This window comes from Palaemon carinicauda, chromosome 31 (assembly GCF_036898095.1).
Source record: "Palaemon carinicauda isolate YSFRI2023 chromosome 31, ASM3689809v2, whole genome shotgun sequence".
Classification (NCBI taxonomy): domain Eukaryota; kingdom Metazoa; phylum Arthropoda; class Malacostraca; order Decapoda; family Palaemonidae; genus Palaemon; species Palaemon carinicauda.
The window spans coordinates 67,430,568-67,448,623 of NC_090755.1; the positions used below are offsets into that span (position 1 = coordinate 67,430,568).

An 18,056-nucleotide genomic window follows, 5' to 3' on the forward strand; every position below is an offset into this window, starting at 1 on the left:
TCAAGAAAAACCTGAAGACTTATCTTTTTAGAAAGTGTTATAATAGTGACCTGAAACTATTAAGCCTGAATACAAATGCTAGCGAAATAACTGTATTATTTATCATCAGGTTACTCCTAATTAATTTCTTAATTTAAAAAAAAAATCGTCTCACGCTTATGTAACTGCGTCGCATTAAATGCAAATGATATTTAATTACTGCATAAAAATAACCGCACTTTAATGTGTGCTACTGTGAAGGGACGTGCAGTCCGAAGACACAACAATATGTCGTGAAAGATAGTACTTTGTCTCATAAAGAAATAGTTTTATCAAAATATTGGGTAAGAAAAAAAAATCATATCTTCCGGTAACTAGGCAAGACAATAATTGGAAATAAAAAATTCTTGGATATAGTAATGCCTCAAATATTTGACCCTTGATAAAACAAAGCGAAGAGGAGATAATTGTTTGGCAAATATAGAGGTTGACGTAATTAGGGAATATGACGTCAAATAAAACCCTCAACACAGATAAAGGGTACACACAACCTTACTTTTCTTGATTTTTATAACGCCTTTGTTTATTGTTTATTTTGCAATGAATATGTTACTCGTAATTTTTTAAGCGCAGATTAAAGAATATTTTACGATTTAAATATGAATTATTATAAAGTGCAACGCAATTAAATGAAAAGAAATAACAGAGGCGAAGTCATCTGAAGAGAACCATGCTAAATCCCATAAATATTTGCTAGTTCTTTGGAACTGAATTGGCCAACTGTAATTTTGATAGATATAAATTAGATAATACAGAATATTTTAAAATATGAATAAAAATTCCCTTATGAGAACTATACAAAAATAAAGTAATTGATGGAAAAATTAATAACAAAGGCCAAGTCATCTGAAGAGAACGGTGCCGATTCTCCCATGTATACATAAGTCTCGTGACGTCACCATTAGTATGCAAGGCTCGGAGCGTCTGATCAGCTGATCAACAAACAGATGCGATGGCTGTTGCTAAGTACTTGGCCTTTTCTGCATTCATCATATTTGCCGTAAGTTATTGTCACAATTAGCATATTATGGTGTAAATGTGTGTCGTTAGGCCGAGTTTAGTTCATGTTTCATGCGTTGACTTGCGTGGCAGGAGACATGAAACTTATGGTGGGCAAGCCAAGCCCATCTGCGTACTTTTATTGTTTTTATGGCAAATAGGTAACCCAGATATGACAATGGCCTACTACGTGCAAGCATTATTTGAAAATAAGATAATTAAGGCGTAATGGGACAGTTGCCATGATTTAGGTAATACCGTACCTTATTCAAGTTAGGCTGCCCTAGGCCAGATTCCGGTGTAACTTTACCTTGTTACCAGTCAGAACAAGGTGTCCGATTTTGGTTAGGGCTGGTACCTGGGCTTCAAGTGAAAGCCCCTGATTTTGTGCATTCACTAAAGGTTGAGATGGGCTGTGTTGCTTTGGATTTAGTATAGAATACTGATAAATCACAAAGTGTTGGTACCCCTTAATGGGTAAGTACTCGTTTAGGGGAGATTTTGGGGTTCATGCTTCTCCATCACTCACAACTGATTAAAGAATAGGGTACCATAAGTTATGTTGATCTAATTTACACTATATTGTAATTTTTTTATTTGTTTTGTACAGTATTTGGTAATATTTTGTCTAGATTGTTTGGTTGGGATACTTTAGATTAGTTAAGTTTGGCCAGTCTTTGTTTGGTTGGCTCAGGTCAGTTTGGGTTAGCCTTACTGTAAATCATATGACTTTAGATGTTTCTTTCAATTTTGCTTTGCTGTGACCAGAGGCGGATTTAGGTTGTGCGGGGCCCTAGGCCCGGTGACCTTACCGTGCCCTCAAATCAGTGTACAAGCGAAGCGTTAAAATAAATTAGCTTTTTAAACAATATTAAATTTATTAAAATTTAACCAAATTACCATTTCAGTTGAACATTACCCATATGAATTTTTGAAGCTCAACAATAAAAAATAACTATAATAATATACCATTAACTAAAGAGATAAGCGTTGAAATAAATTTTCTTTTTAAACAATATTCAATTTATTGATAATTATCCAAGTGACCATTTCACAGTTGAACATTACACATTTGCTTTTTTGAAGCATAACAAAAAAATTACTATAATACACCATTAACTAAGGAGATTCCCAACTATAATGATGCACCATTGAAAAATAATAACTTCAATAATACACCATAAACAAAAGAGAATACCGTTTGACTGGAGTGAGTGGCAAAATGAGTGGGTTTTGTTTATTGCATGCAATTTGCACGGTACACTCATGCAATTTGCACGGTACACTCAACTATTTCTCATTAAAAAAAAATTATTTTTTTCGAGCCTTCTTACTTGCAAACTGTTTGATGACATCAGTAAAATCAAGCACCCTTAATTTTTCATGCTCAATGCTCAACAGAGTGAGTGAAGGTAAGTGGTTCTGCCCCATGGTGCCACATTCATTGCACAGCTTAAATGCTGCGAATTGCCAAATTGCAAATTTTGTAATTGCCTGTGTAGATGTTATTTCACAGAAATTCATTGACATAAGCGTGGAGAAATTTTTTTCCATTGATTATAAAGTGCCCACGCCGAATTATGAATCAAATTTCGCGGGGCCTCACAGGCGCGGGGCCCAAGGCCATGGCCTACTCGGCCCCCCCCCTAAATCCGCAGCTGGCTGTGACATTAGATGCCTGTTCTGCATTCTTACTACAAATCTTGGTAACAGTAACAGTTTTCATGATTTTAGGCTATTGCTTAGATATCACTTTTGCTGTCCTAGGCTCTCTGCTATTTGGTAGATCTGCCCAAGGTTATACCCTAACATTATTGTACTCTGAAATTCTTGGGAAATTGTATTATAAACACATTTGCTCGAGTAGGTTTGTTACAGTATTTCGTTCAATTCTTATACAGTGAACTTGAAGGTAGGTAACATATTGTTTCTGTATTCTTTCTTTTTACTTATGTCATTACATTAGGCTAGGCAAATATGAGTAATTCTTCAAATTGTATTCCATCTGTGATGCCCTCATTTTATATTTTTGATTAAGGCAAGCTTTCTCGAATATTTTTATTACCTGACTAATGATGAAACTTGTAAGTTTTGTTCATTAGTTGGTGTTGATTACGTGGAATTTTTTTTTTTTTTTATAATTTTCTAATGTTTTTGCCATTTATTTTTTTATTCTGTCCTGGTGTATCACAAGGCCATCACATAAGATTTCTTAACCAATCTTTCTTTAATATGCAGCATTTTTTTAACTATCATATTATATATGCAGTTATTAAAATATTTTTATTGAAGAAAAGACTATACTTTACTGTATTTAAGATTCAACATGAATGGAGAGACATGTAGGATCTCAAGATTTCAAGTTATTTTGAATGTCAAATAGGGGGTCTCTGAAAGTTATTTTTATTTTCAAAAAATTTACTATATTTCTATTAGAAGTTTTAGCTAATCTGATACAAAGCCCTCATCAGCCGACAATAATGAAGGACCACAAGTGTAAACTGTAGTCAGAAAGGTCTGATAATTCATGTAGGAGCAATAATAATTAGCCCTTTCTATATATGGATGTTAACAAAGTTGGGTGGGACTTCTTGCCTTGCGGAAGGTTAGATAGGTCGGGTTGTATCATTGGCCTGTATCTTTTGATATACTGTACTTACCTGTTTACTTATTTTGGGTTTAAATCCAACCCTCCACTAAAGTCGAGTGAACTACTTCTCGGGTGGGTCCATATTAATCACCTAACGAAACATTTTCATTATAACTTATACAATTTTTTGATTGTAGCATCTTCCAAATCATATGATCTTGTGAAAAGTAATGTCTTTAGTTTCTTCTTAAATTCAGTTGCTCCCTTTAGGTCCTTCATTTCAGTTGGCAGTTTATTATAATGTCTAAGCGCACAGTAGCTAAAAGCCCTTTCACCGAATTTACTATTTGTTCTTGGTTCAGATAGCCTATGTTTGACACTCATGTGTCTTATGTTAACATTTGTTTCTAGTTCTAGTTTATTCAGGCATTCTTTTAGATATTTTGGTTCAGTATCTTAAATGTTAGTAAGAGTAGCTTGTATTCAATTCTCGCTTTTACCGGCAGCCAGTGTAATTTAATTAGTGCAGGGGTAACTCTTTCCCTATTGTGTAGTCCTTTTATTAATCTAGCTGCTCTGTTTTTCAATATTAAACTTACCCGATAATCATGTAGCTGTCAACTCCGTTGCCCGACAGAATTCTACGGGAGGGATACGCCAGCTATCACTATACTAAAAGGGGGTGTACTCACAAGCGTCACCTGTGGCCAGGTACTACAGTACTTGTTGTTGACGCCACCTCACTTTTTCCTCTGTCGTGCTTCCGGCAAGACGTTCTTGGATACGCTTATGATTTTGGAGTATTGTTCACGGTTTGGTGAAGTATTTCTCTAAAATTTGCAGCTATTCGCTATACTGGAAACTTCTATATTAGCTTAGTTAGCTTTTGGAATTAATTTGATTAATTATGGTGACGAAGAGAGTATGAACTCTCTTTCACCTTTAAATGGCCGACCCTTCCCTTAGACGGAAGTGTTGGTGTCTAAGAGAGTATAGACTCTCTTTCTTAATTTTGCTTAACAAAAGTTATAGATTTATTTTATATCTCTCCGCCTTTTATAGGCCTCTTCGATTAACTTCCTTTTATTATAAACTTATTAAGATTAATTTTTATATTTGTTTATATTCGACCTTTCCTAATAGTAGGCGGTCTTTTCTTGGTACCGAAGTTAATTAACATTGAGCCCGTCATTTCGGTTTTACCTGTTAACATATTTTGCTATTTTAATGTTTTTGAAAGAATTTCTTTGATAGTCTCGTACTGTTTTCAAAGTTGAACTAACGTTTTGTTTTGTCTCTGCAGTTGTTGACGTTCAGAACGTTCAACTTGCGCTCTATCGTCACGATAGAGAGAGAATTTTCACGGTGTCACGTTGCAGTAAGAGTAACCGTGTCTAGCGTTTTGTTCATTCTTTCTTAACTTAATGGTTTTAATTCTAATAAATTGGGAAATATTTCAGTTTTTTCCTTTAACAATAATATGTTTTAACGATATATATGATTGGGCTCTTCTCTCAGGTTCTAAGTCAAGAGAGAGAGAGAGAGAGAGATAGAGACGGAGGGAGAAAGAGGAGGATAAACGTTTCGTTCAAGCGAGTAACGTTGTTATCGTTTTTGCTCTTCTCCCTAGTCTCTTTAGGGGAAGAAGGTAAACGTTTCAAGAGTTTTTTCTTGTTCTCAAGCTTTATGCGGTGAGAGATTTTAAACGTAGTTTATTTGATCTAGTGTTTAGTCTCTTTCCAGCCACTGAATTATTTATCTTTCATTAGATTTTTCTGTTACATTGTAATTCTGTTTTCGCAATTACTAACTTTTGAGAAAGGATAGAATTGCGTGTTTCAGGTACAAACCACTTAAAGTTTCGAGTTCAGTGAAATAAGTGCAAACAGAAAATCAAAAGTGATAAGTGATTAGCGCAAAGTGTGTCAGTGTTGTGCGTGAGGGTACTTCTGTGCGTGCCAGTCGTCCTCCCAGTCCGGGACCTCTTGCAAGCTCCCAAGCCCAGGGGAGAAGCAATGTCGAAGGGCAAAAGGGTTCGGCAGGCCTTGATCGGCGCACAGAAGTATCCTCGGTGGTTGCGGGCGTGTCTTACAGAGACCGTCACTCCCACCCGCAGCCGATTGAGCCCTTATTTTGCTCGTCTGCGGAAGAAATTTCGGGGAGAAAACGCTGGTCTCAGGTCTCAAGACCTCTTAAACGTAAAGTCCAGACCTATGCCAGACGTACGAAGTTAGAGTTCAACAACCCGGATGCAGTCATTGGGTTAGCTCTGACTCTCCTCAGTCATCAGGTGACTGCACACCTCCTAAGAGAGGTAAGGCGATGCCTCAACAGACCTCATCTTCTATTAAGGCTTTGCCTTAACAGACCTTATCGTCTGTTGATCCCAAGACGACTTTGCTGCAGTCCATGCAGTCGCAGCTTGCGGTCTTAATGAGTGAGTTTCAGGCTGAGGTTACCAGCGGTGTGCAGCAACCTCCGCCTCCTCCTGCGAGAGCTCCGCCTCCGCAGTCCAGTCTGCCAGGCGTACGAAGTTGAGGTTCCTCAGGCTACCTTACCGCGTTCTGAGTTGCCAGTTACCAGCGTTGTGCAGCAACCTTAACCTTCCTTAAGGCAACCTCAGCAATGGGAGCAGGAGTCTTATGCCTTACTTCCTCCGCTTCCGCTTGCGGTTCCACCAGCGAGGCAACAATCTCTTGAGGTACGACAACCTCTTCCATCAATGAGGCAGCCACCTCAGCACTCGCTGCAGCGACCACCTTAGGCTAGCACCTCAGGAACCTCAACTCGCGAGACAAGAACTGCGTTCTGCGCAGCCACTACCTCAACTCTCGCAGCTCACACCTCAGGAACCTTAACTCGTTCCTCAGGAACCTGCTACTGCGCATCCGCAACCCTTACAGCAAGCGCAACTCTTAAGGCAGCAACCTCATGCTATGAGTCAGCCACCTCAACGCATGCATCTGCCATTTTTTCCTCAACTTGAGCTTCTTCCCATTCAACTTGGGAATAACAAATGACAATAATAACACCTCATTACTTTCATAACTTGCATTTGTAATCATATACATGTATGCCTACACAAACATTATGATAATGGAGGTTATTTGTATTACTTATATAAAAATATATATGTATTCCTTGCAATATATTTTTAACAAATCGCAAAATATGGCAAAAATATCTTCTAAACAAAAATGAATCATGAGTTATGAATGTAAGGTAATATTATGTTGATATTAAACCCCATGCAAGCATGCATGAAGTAATGCAGTGTTGCCAACAGGGCGAGTTTCCCTTTCCTGAGGTGAAGTAGATTATAGTACATTTAGTGTAGCTTAATTCTACGATTATCATGCCGGCTATCAAATTCATCAACAAAACAGTCTAAATCAATTCCCTCGGCACGTGCACTTTCAATGAACGGTAATGCGATATTACTCACTCTAGCACTGGTCATGGAATTTCTGAGAAATGTTACACGCCATGCAACACGCTCTGCTTACCTTACAGCATGCTCTGCATACAACATGCTCTGCATACCTTACCGCATGCTTCTCAGTTACACATCTTTGGTTGTTGCCAACTCACTAGACTGTCAAGCAGTTTCATAACGTTGCCTTCTAGTCTGCTGCTTTTGCACCAGTGAAACCCTCACTGAGAGAACTTAGCTTTTCTCGGATATGGTCCCTGTAGATGAGAAAGTGCTTTTCTCCCTCCTTCTGATATTCCCTTGAGGACTCTGTCATTTGGAGAGGAGCCTTTAGCTGCGTAGCCTCCTATGGACTTTTATTTAAGCATAACATGCTTCCAGGGAAGGTAATGGTTCCACTTCAGTCGCTAACCCCGTCTGTTACCACACCTGCTCCCATAGACCTTGAGCTGTGTTGCAAGACATGCAGTCCAAGCTTAGTCCTTGTTAGAGGATTTTTTGTTTACGGAGTCAATGTGTCACTGGGAAGACGTTCAACAACCAGCAGAAGTGACTTGTTGTGACGCAGTGCGGCAACCTCAGCAACCCGATAAGGAGTTGTCTGTACGACCCAGACAGTCTAGACAGCTTCGGGTTGTCACTGTACTTCCTCGCTTCCCCATGGTTGACAGTTCACAGACTGTGCAGCAGTACCATGATCTTGTGTCCGGCTCCGTCAGACGACTGGCTTTTAAGAGCTCCACAAGTCGTCGCTGTCTGGAGATTCTCAAATGGACTATGGATCTGACCAAGGAACTGGGCCTCCTGGTCAATTTTGAGGAGTCTCAGCTCTTCCCATCCCAGACCATTGTCTCCTTGGGTATGGATCTTCAGAGTCGAGCTTTTCGGGCTTTTCCGTTGGCCCCAAGGATCTTCCAAGCCCTAGAATGCATCCAGAGCATGCTGAGAAGGAACCGATGCTCAGTCAGGTAGTGGATGAGTCTAACAGGGACACTTTCATCGCTGGCCCTGTTCATCGTGTTAGGGAGACTCCACCTCCCCCCCCTTCAGTATCATCTAGCTGCTCACTGGATAAAGGACATGACGCTAGAGACGGTCTCAGTTCCTGTTTCCGAAGAGAGGAGGTCTTCTCTCGCGTGGTGTAAGAACAGCTTTCTTCTCAAGGAAGTCTACCTTTGGCTGTTCAGAAACACGACCGCCGTCTCCTCTCGGACGCATCAGACACGGGCTGGGGTGCGACTTTGGACGGACAAGAATGCTCGGGAACATGGAATCAGGAGCAAAGGACACTTCACATCAATTGCAAGGCGTTGTTGGCGGTTATTCTGGCCTTGATAAACTTCAAGTCCCTCCAGCTTAACAAAGTGGTGTAGGTGGACTCTGACAACACCACAGCCCTGGCTTACATCTTCAAGCAGGGAGGGACTCTTTCGTGGAAGTTGTTCTAGATCGCAAGGGACCTCCTCATCTGGTCTAAAGATCGAAAGCTCACGCTGGTAACGAGGTTCATTCAGGGCGGTATGAATGTCATGGCAGATCACCTCAGCCGGAAGGGTCAGGTCATCCCCACAGAGTGGACCCTTCTCAAGAATGTTTGCAGCAGACTTTGGGCCCTGTGGGGTCAGCCAACCATAGATCTGTTCGCTACCTCGATAACCTAGAGACTCCTGTTGTATTGTTCTCCGATTCCAGACCCAGCAGCAGTTCACGTGGATGCTTTTCTGCGGGATTGGTTCCATCTCGACCTGTATGCATTCCCGCCGTTCAAGATTGTCAACAGGGTACTTCAGAAGTTCTCCTCTCGCAAAGGGACACGGCTGACGTTGGTTGGCTCCGCTCTGGCCCGCGAGAGAATGGTTCTTAGAGGTACTGCAATGGCTGGTCGACATTCCCAGGACTCTTCCTCTAGGAGTGAACCTTCTAAGTCTACCTCACGTAAAGAAGGTACACCCAATCCTCCACGCTCTTCGTCTGACTGCCTTCAGACTTTCGAAAGACTCTCAAGAGCTAGGGGCTTTTCGAAGGAGGCAGCCAGAGCGATTGCCAAAGCAAGGAGAACATCCACTCTCAGAATCTATCAGTCTCAAGGGGAAGTCTTCCGTAGCTGGTACAAGACCAATGCAGTTTCCTCAACCAGTACCACTGTAACCCAGATTGCTGACTTCCTGTTATATCTAAGGAAAGTAAGATCCCTTTCAGCTCCTACGATCAAGGGTTACAGAAGTATGTTGGCAGCGGTTTTCCGCCACAGAGGCTTGGATCTTTCCACCAACAAAGATCTACAGGACCTCCCTAGGTCTTTTGAGACCTCAAAGGAACGTCGGTTGTCCACTCCAGGCTGGAATCTAGACGTGGTCCTAAGGTTCCTTATGTCATCAAGATTTGAACCTCTCCAATCAGCCTCTTTTTAGGACCTCACATTAAAAACTCTTTTCCTCGTGTGCTTGACAACAGCTAAAAGAGTAAGTGAGATCCACGCCTTCAGCAGGATCATTGTTTTCACATCTGAAACGGCTACATGTTCCTTGCAGCTCGGTTTTTGCTAAACGAGCTTCCTTCACGTCCTTGGCCTAAGTCGTTCGAGATCCCAAGCCTGTCCAACTTGGTGGGGAATGAACTGGAGAGAGTACTTTGCCCAGTTAGAGCTCTTAGGTACTATCTAAAAAGGTCTTAACCTTTACAAGGACAATCAGAAGCCTTATAGTGTGCTATCAAGAAACCTTCTTTTCCAAGTTCTAAGAACTCAGTTTCTTACTATTCAGGCTTCTGATTAGAGAAACACATTCTCATCTGAAGGAAGAAGACCTTGCTTTGCTGAAGGTAAGGACACATGAAGTGGGAGCTGTGGCTACTTCAGTGGCCTTCAAACAGAGCCATTCTCTGCAGAGTGTTATGGATGCAACCTATTGGAGAAGCAAGTCAGTGTTCGCATCATTCTATCTCAAAGATGTCCAGTCTCTTTACGAGTACTGCTACACCCTGGGACCATTCGTAGCAACGAATGCAGTAGTAGGCGAGGGCTCAGCCACTACATTCCCATAATCCCATAACCTTTTAACCTTTCTCTTGAATACTTTTTATGGGTTGTACGGTCGGCTAAGAAGCCTTCCACATCCTTGTTGATTTGGCGGGTGGTCAATTCTTTCTTGAGAAGCGCCGAGGTTAAAGGTTGTGATGAGGTCCTTTAGTATGGGTTGCAGCCCTGTATACTTTAGCACCTTTGAGTTGATTCAGCCTTCCAAGAGGAACGCTGCGCTCAGTAAGGAAGACGATCTTATTAAAGGCAGAGTAACGGTTCAAGTCGACTTCCTTACCAGGTACTTATTATTTCATTGTTATTGTGGATAACTGATTATATGAAATACGGGATACTTAGCTATCCTTTAGTCTTGTACACTGGTTTTTCACCCACCCCCCTGGGTGTGAATCAGCTACATGATTATCGGGTAAGTTTAATATTGAAAAATGTTATTTTCATTAGTAAAATAAATTTTTGAATATACTTACCCGATAATCATGATTTAATTGACCCACCCTTCCTCCCCATAGAGAACCAGTGGACCGAGGAAAAAGTGAGGTGGCGTCAACAACAAGTACTGTAGTACCTGGCCACAGGTGGCGCTTGTGAGTACACCCCCTTCTAGTATAGTGATAGCTGGCGTATCCCTCCCGTAGAATTCTGTCGGGCAACGGAGTTGACAGCTACATGATTATCGGGTAAGTATATTCAAAAATTTATTTTACTAATGAAAATAACATTTTGTACTCTCTGAATTTTCTTCAGCTGATAATTTGGTAATCCATAGAACAGTGAGTTGCAGTAATCAATTCTTGAAAATATGTGGTGATTAATGACTATGGCCATAGATTTTTCAATATTAAACTTACCCGATAATCATGTAGCTGTCAACTCCGTTGCCCGACAGAATTCTACGGAAGGGATACGCCAGCGATCGCTATACAAGAGGGGGGTGTACTCACAAGCGCCACCTGTGGCCAGGTACTGCAGTACTTCTTGTTGACACCACTTCAATTTTTCCTCTGTCGTGCTTCCGGCAAGACGTTCATGGATACGCTTATAATTTTGGAGTCTTGTTCACGGTTTTTGGTGAAGTATTGCTCTAAGATTTCAGCTTTCGCTATTCAGGAAGTTTTATTATTAGCTTAGCTAACTTTTGGAATTAATTTGATTAATTATGGTGACGAAGAGAGTATGAACTCTCTTTCACCTTTAAATGGCCGACCCTTCCCTTAGACGGAAGTGTTGGTGTCTAAGAGAGTATAGACTCTCTTTCTTAATTTTGCTTAACAAAAGTTATAGATTTATTTTATATCTCTCCGCCTTTTATAGGCCTCTTCGATTAACTTCCTTTTATTATAAACTTATTAAAATTAATTTTTATATTTGTTTATATTCGACCTTTCCTAATAGTAGGCGGTCTTTTCTTGGTACCGAAGTTAATTAACATTGAGCCCGTCATTTCGGTTTTACCTGTTTACATATTATGCTATTTTAATGTTTTTGAAAGAATTTCTTTGATAGTCTCGTACTGTTTTCAAAGTTGAACTAACGTTTTGTTTTGTCTCTGCAGTTGTTGACGTTCAGAACGTTCAACTTGCGCTCTATCGTTACGATAGAGAGAGAATTTTCACGGTGTCACGTTGCAGTAAGAGTAACCGTGTCTAGCGTTTTGTTCATTCTTTCTTAACTTAATGGTTTTAATTCTAATAAAGGAACTTTTCATTTTGGGAAACATTTCAGTTTTTTCCTTTAACAATAATATGTTTTAACGATATATATGATTGGGCTCTTCTCTCAGGTTCTAAGTCAAGAGAGAGAGAGAGAGAGAGATAGAGACGGAGGGAGAAAGAGGAGGATAAACGTTTCGTTCAAGCGAGTAACGTTGTTATCGTTTTTGCTCTTCTCCCTAGTCTCTTTAGGGGAAGAAGGTAAACGTTTCTAGAGTTTTTTCTTGTTCTCAAGCTTTATGCGGTGAGAGATTTTAAACGTAGTTTATTTGATCTAGTGTTTAGTCTCTTTCCAGCCACTGAATTATTTATCTTTCATTAGATTTTTCTGTTACATTGTAATTCTGTTTTCGCAATTACTAACTTTTGAGAAAGGATAGAATTGCGTGTTTCAGGTACAAACCACTTAAAGTTTCGAGTTCAGTGAAATAAGTGCAAACAGAAAATCAAAAGTGATAAGTGATTAGCGCAAAGTGTGTCAGTGTTGTGCGTGAGGGTACTTCTGTGCGTGCCAGTCGTCCTCCCAGTCCGGGACCTCTTGCAAGCTCCCAAGCCCAGGGGAGAAGCAATGTCGAAGGGCAAAAGGGTTCAGCAGGCCTTGATCGGCGCACAGAAGTATCCTCGGTGGTTGCGGGCGTGTCTTACAGAGACCGTCACTCCCACCCGCAGACGATTGAGCCCTTTTTTTTGCTCGTCTGCAGAAGAAATTTCGGGGAGAAAACGCTGGTCTCAGGTCTCAAGACCTCTTAAACGTAAAGTCCAGACCTATGCCAGACGTACGAAGTTAGAGTTCAACAACCCGGATGCAGTCATTGGGTTAGCTCTGACTCTCCTCAGTCATCAGGTGACTGCACACCTCCTAAGAGAGGTAAGGCGATGCCTCAACAGACCTCATCTTCTATTAAAGCTTTGCCTCAACAGACCTTATCGTCTGTTGATCCCAAGACGACTTTGCTGCAGTCCATGCAGTCGCAGCTTGCGGTCTTAATGCGTGAGTTTCAGGCTGAGAAGGTTACACCTCCTCCTGCGAACGCTCCACCTCTCCGCAGTCCAGTCTGCCAGGCGTACGAAGTTGAGGTTCCTCAGGCTACCTTACCGCGTTCTGAGTTGCCAGTTTCCAGCGGTGTGCAGCAACCTCCGCCGCCTCCTGCGAGAGCTCCGCCTCACCGCAGTCCAGTCTGCCAGGCGTACGAAGTTGAGGTTCTTCAGGCTACCTTACCGCGTTCTGAGTTGCCAGTTACCAGCGTTGTGCAGCAACCTTAACCTTCCTTAAGGCAACCTCAGCAATGGGAGCAGGAGTCTTATGCCTTACTTCCTCCGCTTCCGCTTGCGGTTCCACCAGCGAGGCAACAATCTCTTGAGGTACGACAACCTCTTCCATCAATGAGGCAGCCACCTCAGCACTCGTTGCAGCGACCTCAACCCTCCTCAAGGCAAGAGTCTCAACTCCTTAGGCTAGCACCTCAGGAACCTCAACTCGCGAGACAAGAACTGCGTTCTGCGCAGCCGCTACCTCAACTCTCGCATCTCACACCTCAGGAACCTTAACTCGTTCCTCAGGAACCTGCTACTGCGCATCTGCAACCCTTACAGCAAGCGCAACTCTTGAGGCAGCAACCTCATGCTATGAGTCAGCCACCTCAACGCATGCATCTGCCACTTTTTCCTCAACTTGAGCTTCTTCCCATTCAACTTGGGAATAACAAATGACAATAATAACACCTCATTACTTTCATAACTTGCATTTGTAATCATATATATGTATGCCTACACAAACATTATGATAATGGAGGTTATTTGTATTACTTATATAAAAATATATATGTATTCCTTGCAATATATTTTTAACAAATCGCATAATATGGCAAAAATATCTTCTAAACAGAAATGAATCATGAGTTATGAATGTAAGGTAATATTATGTTGATATTAAACCCCATGCAAGCATGCATGAAGTAATGCAGTGTTGCCAACAGGGCGAGTTTCCCTTTCCTGAGGTGAAGTAGATTATAGTACATTTAGTGTAGCTTAATTCTACGATTATCATGCTGGCTATCAAATTCATCAACAAAACAGTCTAAATCAATTCCCTCGGCACGTGCACTTTCAATGGACGGTAATGCGATATTACTCACTCTAGCACTGGTCATGGAATTTCTGAGAAATGTTACACGCCATGCAACACGCTCTGCTTACCTTACAGCATGCTCTACATACAGCATGCTCTGCATACAGCATGCTCTGCATACAACATGCTCTGCATACCTTACCGCATGCTTCTCAGTCACACATCTTTGGTTGTTGCCAACTCACTAGACTGTCAAGCAGTTTCATAACGTTGCCTTCTAGTCTGCTGCTTTTGCACCAGTGAAACCCTCACTGAGAGAACTTAGCTTTTCTCGGATATGGTCCCTGTAGATGAGAAAGTGCTTTTCTCCCTCCTTCTGATATTCCCTTGAGGACTCTGTCATTTGGAGAGGAGCCTTTAGCTGCGTAGCCTCCTATGGACTTTTATTTAAGCATAACATGCTCCCAGGGAAAGTAATGGTTCCACTTCAGTCGCTAACCCCGTCTGTTACCACACCTGCTCCCATAGACCTTGAGCTGTGTTGCAAGACATGCAGTCCAAGCTTAGTCCTTGTTAGAGGATTTTTTTTTTTTTTTTTTTTTTTTTTTTTTTTTTTTTTTTACGGAGTCAGTGTGTCACTGGGAAGACGTTCAAAAACCAGCAGAAGTGACTTGTTGTGACGCAGTGCGGCAACCTCAGCAACCCGATAAGGAGTTGTCTGTACGACCCAGGCAGTCTAGACAGCATCGGGTTGTCACTGTACTTCCTCGCCTCCCCATGGTTGACAGTTCACAGACTGTGCAGCAGTACCATGATCTTGTGTCCGGCTCCGTCAGACGACTGGCTTTTAAGAGCTCCCACAAGTCGTCGCTGTCTGGAGATTCTCAGATGGACTATGGATCTGACCAAGGAACTGGGCCTCCTGGTCAATTTTGAGGAGTCTCAGCTCGTCCCATCCCAGACCATTGTCTCCCTGGGTATGGATCTTCAGAGTCGAGCTTTTCGGGCTTTTCCGTCGGCCCCAAGGATCTTCCAAGCCCTAGAATGCATCCAGAGCATGCTGAGAAGGAACCGATGCTCAGTCAGGTAGTGGATGAGTCTAACAGGGACACTTTCATCGCTGGCCCTGTTCATCGTGTTAGGGAGACTCCACCTCCCCCCCTTCAGTATCATCTAGCTGCTCACTGGATAAAGGACATGACGCTAGAGACGGTCTCAGTTCCTGTTTCCGAAGAGAGGAGGTCTTCTCTCGCGTGGTGTAAGAACAGCTTTCTTCTCAAGGAAGTCTATCTTTGGCTGTTCAGAAACCCGACCGCCTTCTCCTCTCGGACGCATCAGACACGGGCTGGGGTGCGACTTTGGACGGACAGGAATGCTCGGGAACATGGAATCAGGAACAAAGGACACTTCACATCAATTGCAAGGAGTTGTTGGCGGTTCTTCTGGCCTTGATAAACTTCAAGTCCCTCCAGCTTAACAAAGTGGTGGAGGTGGACTCTGACAACACCACAGCCCTGGCTTACATCTTCAAGCAGGGAGGGACTCTTTCGTGAAGTTGTTCTAGATCGCAAGGGACCTCCTCATCTGGTCTAAAGATCGAAAGCTCACGCTGGTAACGAGGTTCATTCAGGGCGGTATGAATGTCATGGCAGATCACCTCAGCCGGAAGGGTCAGGTCATCCCCACAGAGTGGACCCTTCACAAGAATGTTTGCAGCAGACTTTGGGCCCTGTGGGGTCAGCCAACCATAGATCTGTTCGCTACCTCGATAACCTAGAGACTCCTGTTGTATTGTTCTCCGATTCCAGACCCAGCAGCAGTTCACGTGGATGCTTTTCTGCTGGATTGGTTCCATCTCGACCTGTATGCATTCCCGCCGTTCAAGATTGTCAACAGGGTACTTCAGAAGTTCTCCTCTCGCAAAGGGACACGGCTGACGTTGGTTGGCTCCGCTCTGGCCCGCGAGAGAATGGTTCTTAGAGGTACTGCAATGGCTGGTCGACATTCCCAGGACTCTTCCTCTAGGAGTGAACCTTCTACGTCTACCTCACGTAAAGAAGGTACACCCAAACCTCCACGCTCTTCGTCTGACTGCCTTCAGACTTTCGAAAGACTCTCAAGAGCTAGGGGCTTTTCGAAGGAGGCAGCCAGAGCGATTGCCAAAGCAAGGAGAACATCCACTCTCAGAATCTATCAGTCTCAAGGGGAAGTCTTCCGTAGCTGGTACAAGACCAATGCAGTTTCCTCAACCAGTACCACTGTAACCCAGATTGCTGACTTCCTGTTATATCTAAGGAAAGTAAGATCCCTTTCAGCTCCTACGATCAAGGGTTACAGAAGTATGTTGGCAGCGGTTTTCCGCCACAGAGGCTTGGATCTTTCCACCAACAAAGATCTACAGGACCTCCCTAGGTCTTTTGAGACCTCAAAGGAACGTCGGTTGTCCACTCCAGGCTGGAATCTAGACGTGGTCCTAAGGTTCCTTATGTCATCAAGATTTGAACCTCTCCAATCAGCCTCTTTTTAGGACCTCACATTAAAAACTCTTTTCCTCGTGTGCTTGACAACAGCTAAAAGAGTAAGTGAGATCCACACCTTCAGCAGGATCATTGTTTTCACATCTGAAACGGCTACATGTTCCTTGCAGCTCGGTTTTTGCTAAACGAGCTTCCTTCACGTCCTTGGCCTAAGTCGTTCGAGATCCCAAGCCTGTCCAACTTGGTGGGGAATGAACTGGAGAGAGTACTTTGCCCAGTTAGAGCTCTTAGGTACTATCTAAAAAGGTCTTAACCTTTACGAGGACAATCAGAAGCCTTATGGTGTGCTATCAAGAAACCTTATTTTCCAAGTTCTAAGAACTCAGTTTCTTACTATTCAGGCTTCTGATTAGAGAAGCACATTCTCATCTGAAAGAAGAAGACCTTGCTTTGCTGAAGGTAAGGACACATGAAGTGAGAGCTGTGGCTACTTCAGTGGCCTTCAAACAGAGCCATTCTCTGCAGAGTGTTATGGATGCAACCTATTGGAGAAGCAAGTCAGTGTTCGCATCATTCTATCTCAAAGATGTCCAGTCTCTTTACGAGTACTGCTACACCCTGGGACCATTCGTAGCAACGAATGCAGTAGTAGGCGAGGGCTCAGCCACTACATTCCCATAATCCCATAACCTTTTAACCTTTCTCTTGAATACTTTTTATGGGTTGTACGGTCGGCTAAGAAGCCTTCCACATCCTTGTTGATTTGGCGGGTGGTCAATTCTTTCTTGAGAAGCGCCGAGGTTAAAGGTTGTGATGAGGTCCTTTAGTATGGGTTGCAGCCCTTGATACTTCAGCACCTTAGAGTTGTTCAGCCTCCTAAGAGGAACGCTGCGCTCAGTAAGGAAGACGAACTTATTTAAGGCAGAGTAATGGCTCAAGTCGACTTCCTTACCAGGTACTTGTAATTTCATTGTTATTTTGAATAACTGATATGAAATACGGGATACTTAGCTTCTTGATATACATGTACACTGGTTTTCACCCACCTCCCTGGGTGTGAATCAGCTACATGATTATCGGGTAAGTTTAATATTGAAAAATGTTATTTTCATTAGTAAAATAAATTTTTGAATATACTTACCCGATAATCATGATTTAATTGACCCACCCTTCCTCCCCATAGAACCAGTGGACCGAGGAAAAATTGAAGTGGTGTCAACAAGAAGTACTGCAGTACCTGGCCACAGGTGGCGCTTGTGAGTACACCCCCCTCTTGTATAGCGATCGCTGGCGTATCCCTTCCGTAGAATTCTGTCGGGCAACGGAGTTGACAGCTACATGATTATCGGGTAAGTATATTCAAAAATTTATTTTACTAATGAAAATAACATTTTTCATCTAAGTATTTACTAATAAATGCTATGTTTTTAATATGATAGTTACAATTTCTTACCATATTATTTATATGTTCATTCATTGTAAGTCTATCATCCATGATTACTCCAAGATTTCTGACAGATTTCTTTAGGTCAATGATCGATTGACCTTTTTCAATTCTTTGGAAGCATTCGATTCTTTTTATATCTTTTTCATTTCCAAAAACAATACATTCACTTTTATCTTCATTGAGCTTGAGCTTTTTTGTTAACATCCAAGCCTTAATGTCATTCATTATTTCATGTATCTTTCTTTTAGCTTAAT

At 42.3% G+C, this 18,056-nt stretch overlaps 1 protein-coding gene across 1 annotated transcript in view; it reads left to right on the forward strand.

The window, feature by feature from the left end:
- The first annotated feature begins 903 nt into the window (after window positions 1-903).
- The window catches only part of LOC137624507 (tetraspanin-4-like), a 69,571-nt gene continuing 52,418 nt past the window's right edge, over window positions 904-18,056 (forward strand). Inside the window, exon 1 of the mRNA XM_068355320.1 lies at window positions 904-1,039. Within this exon, the coding sequence (XP_068211421.1) occupies window positions 992-1,039 (48 nt within the window). The 5' untranslated portion in view covers window positions 904-991. The remainder of the gene's footprint in view (window positions 1,040-18,056) is intronic.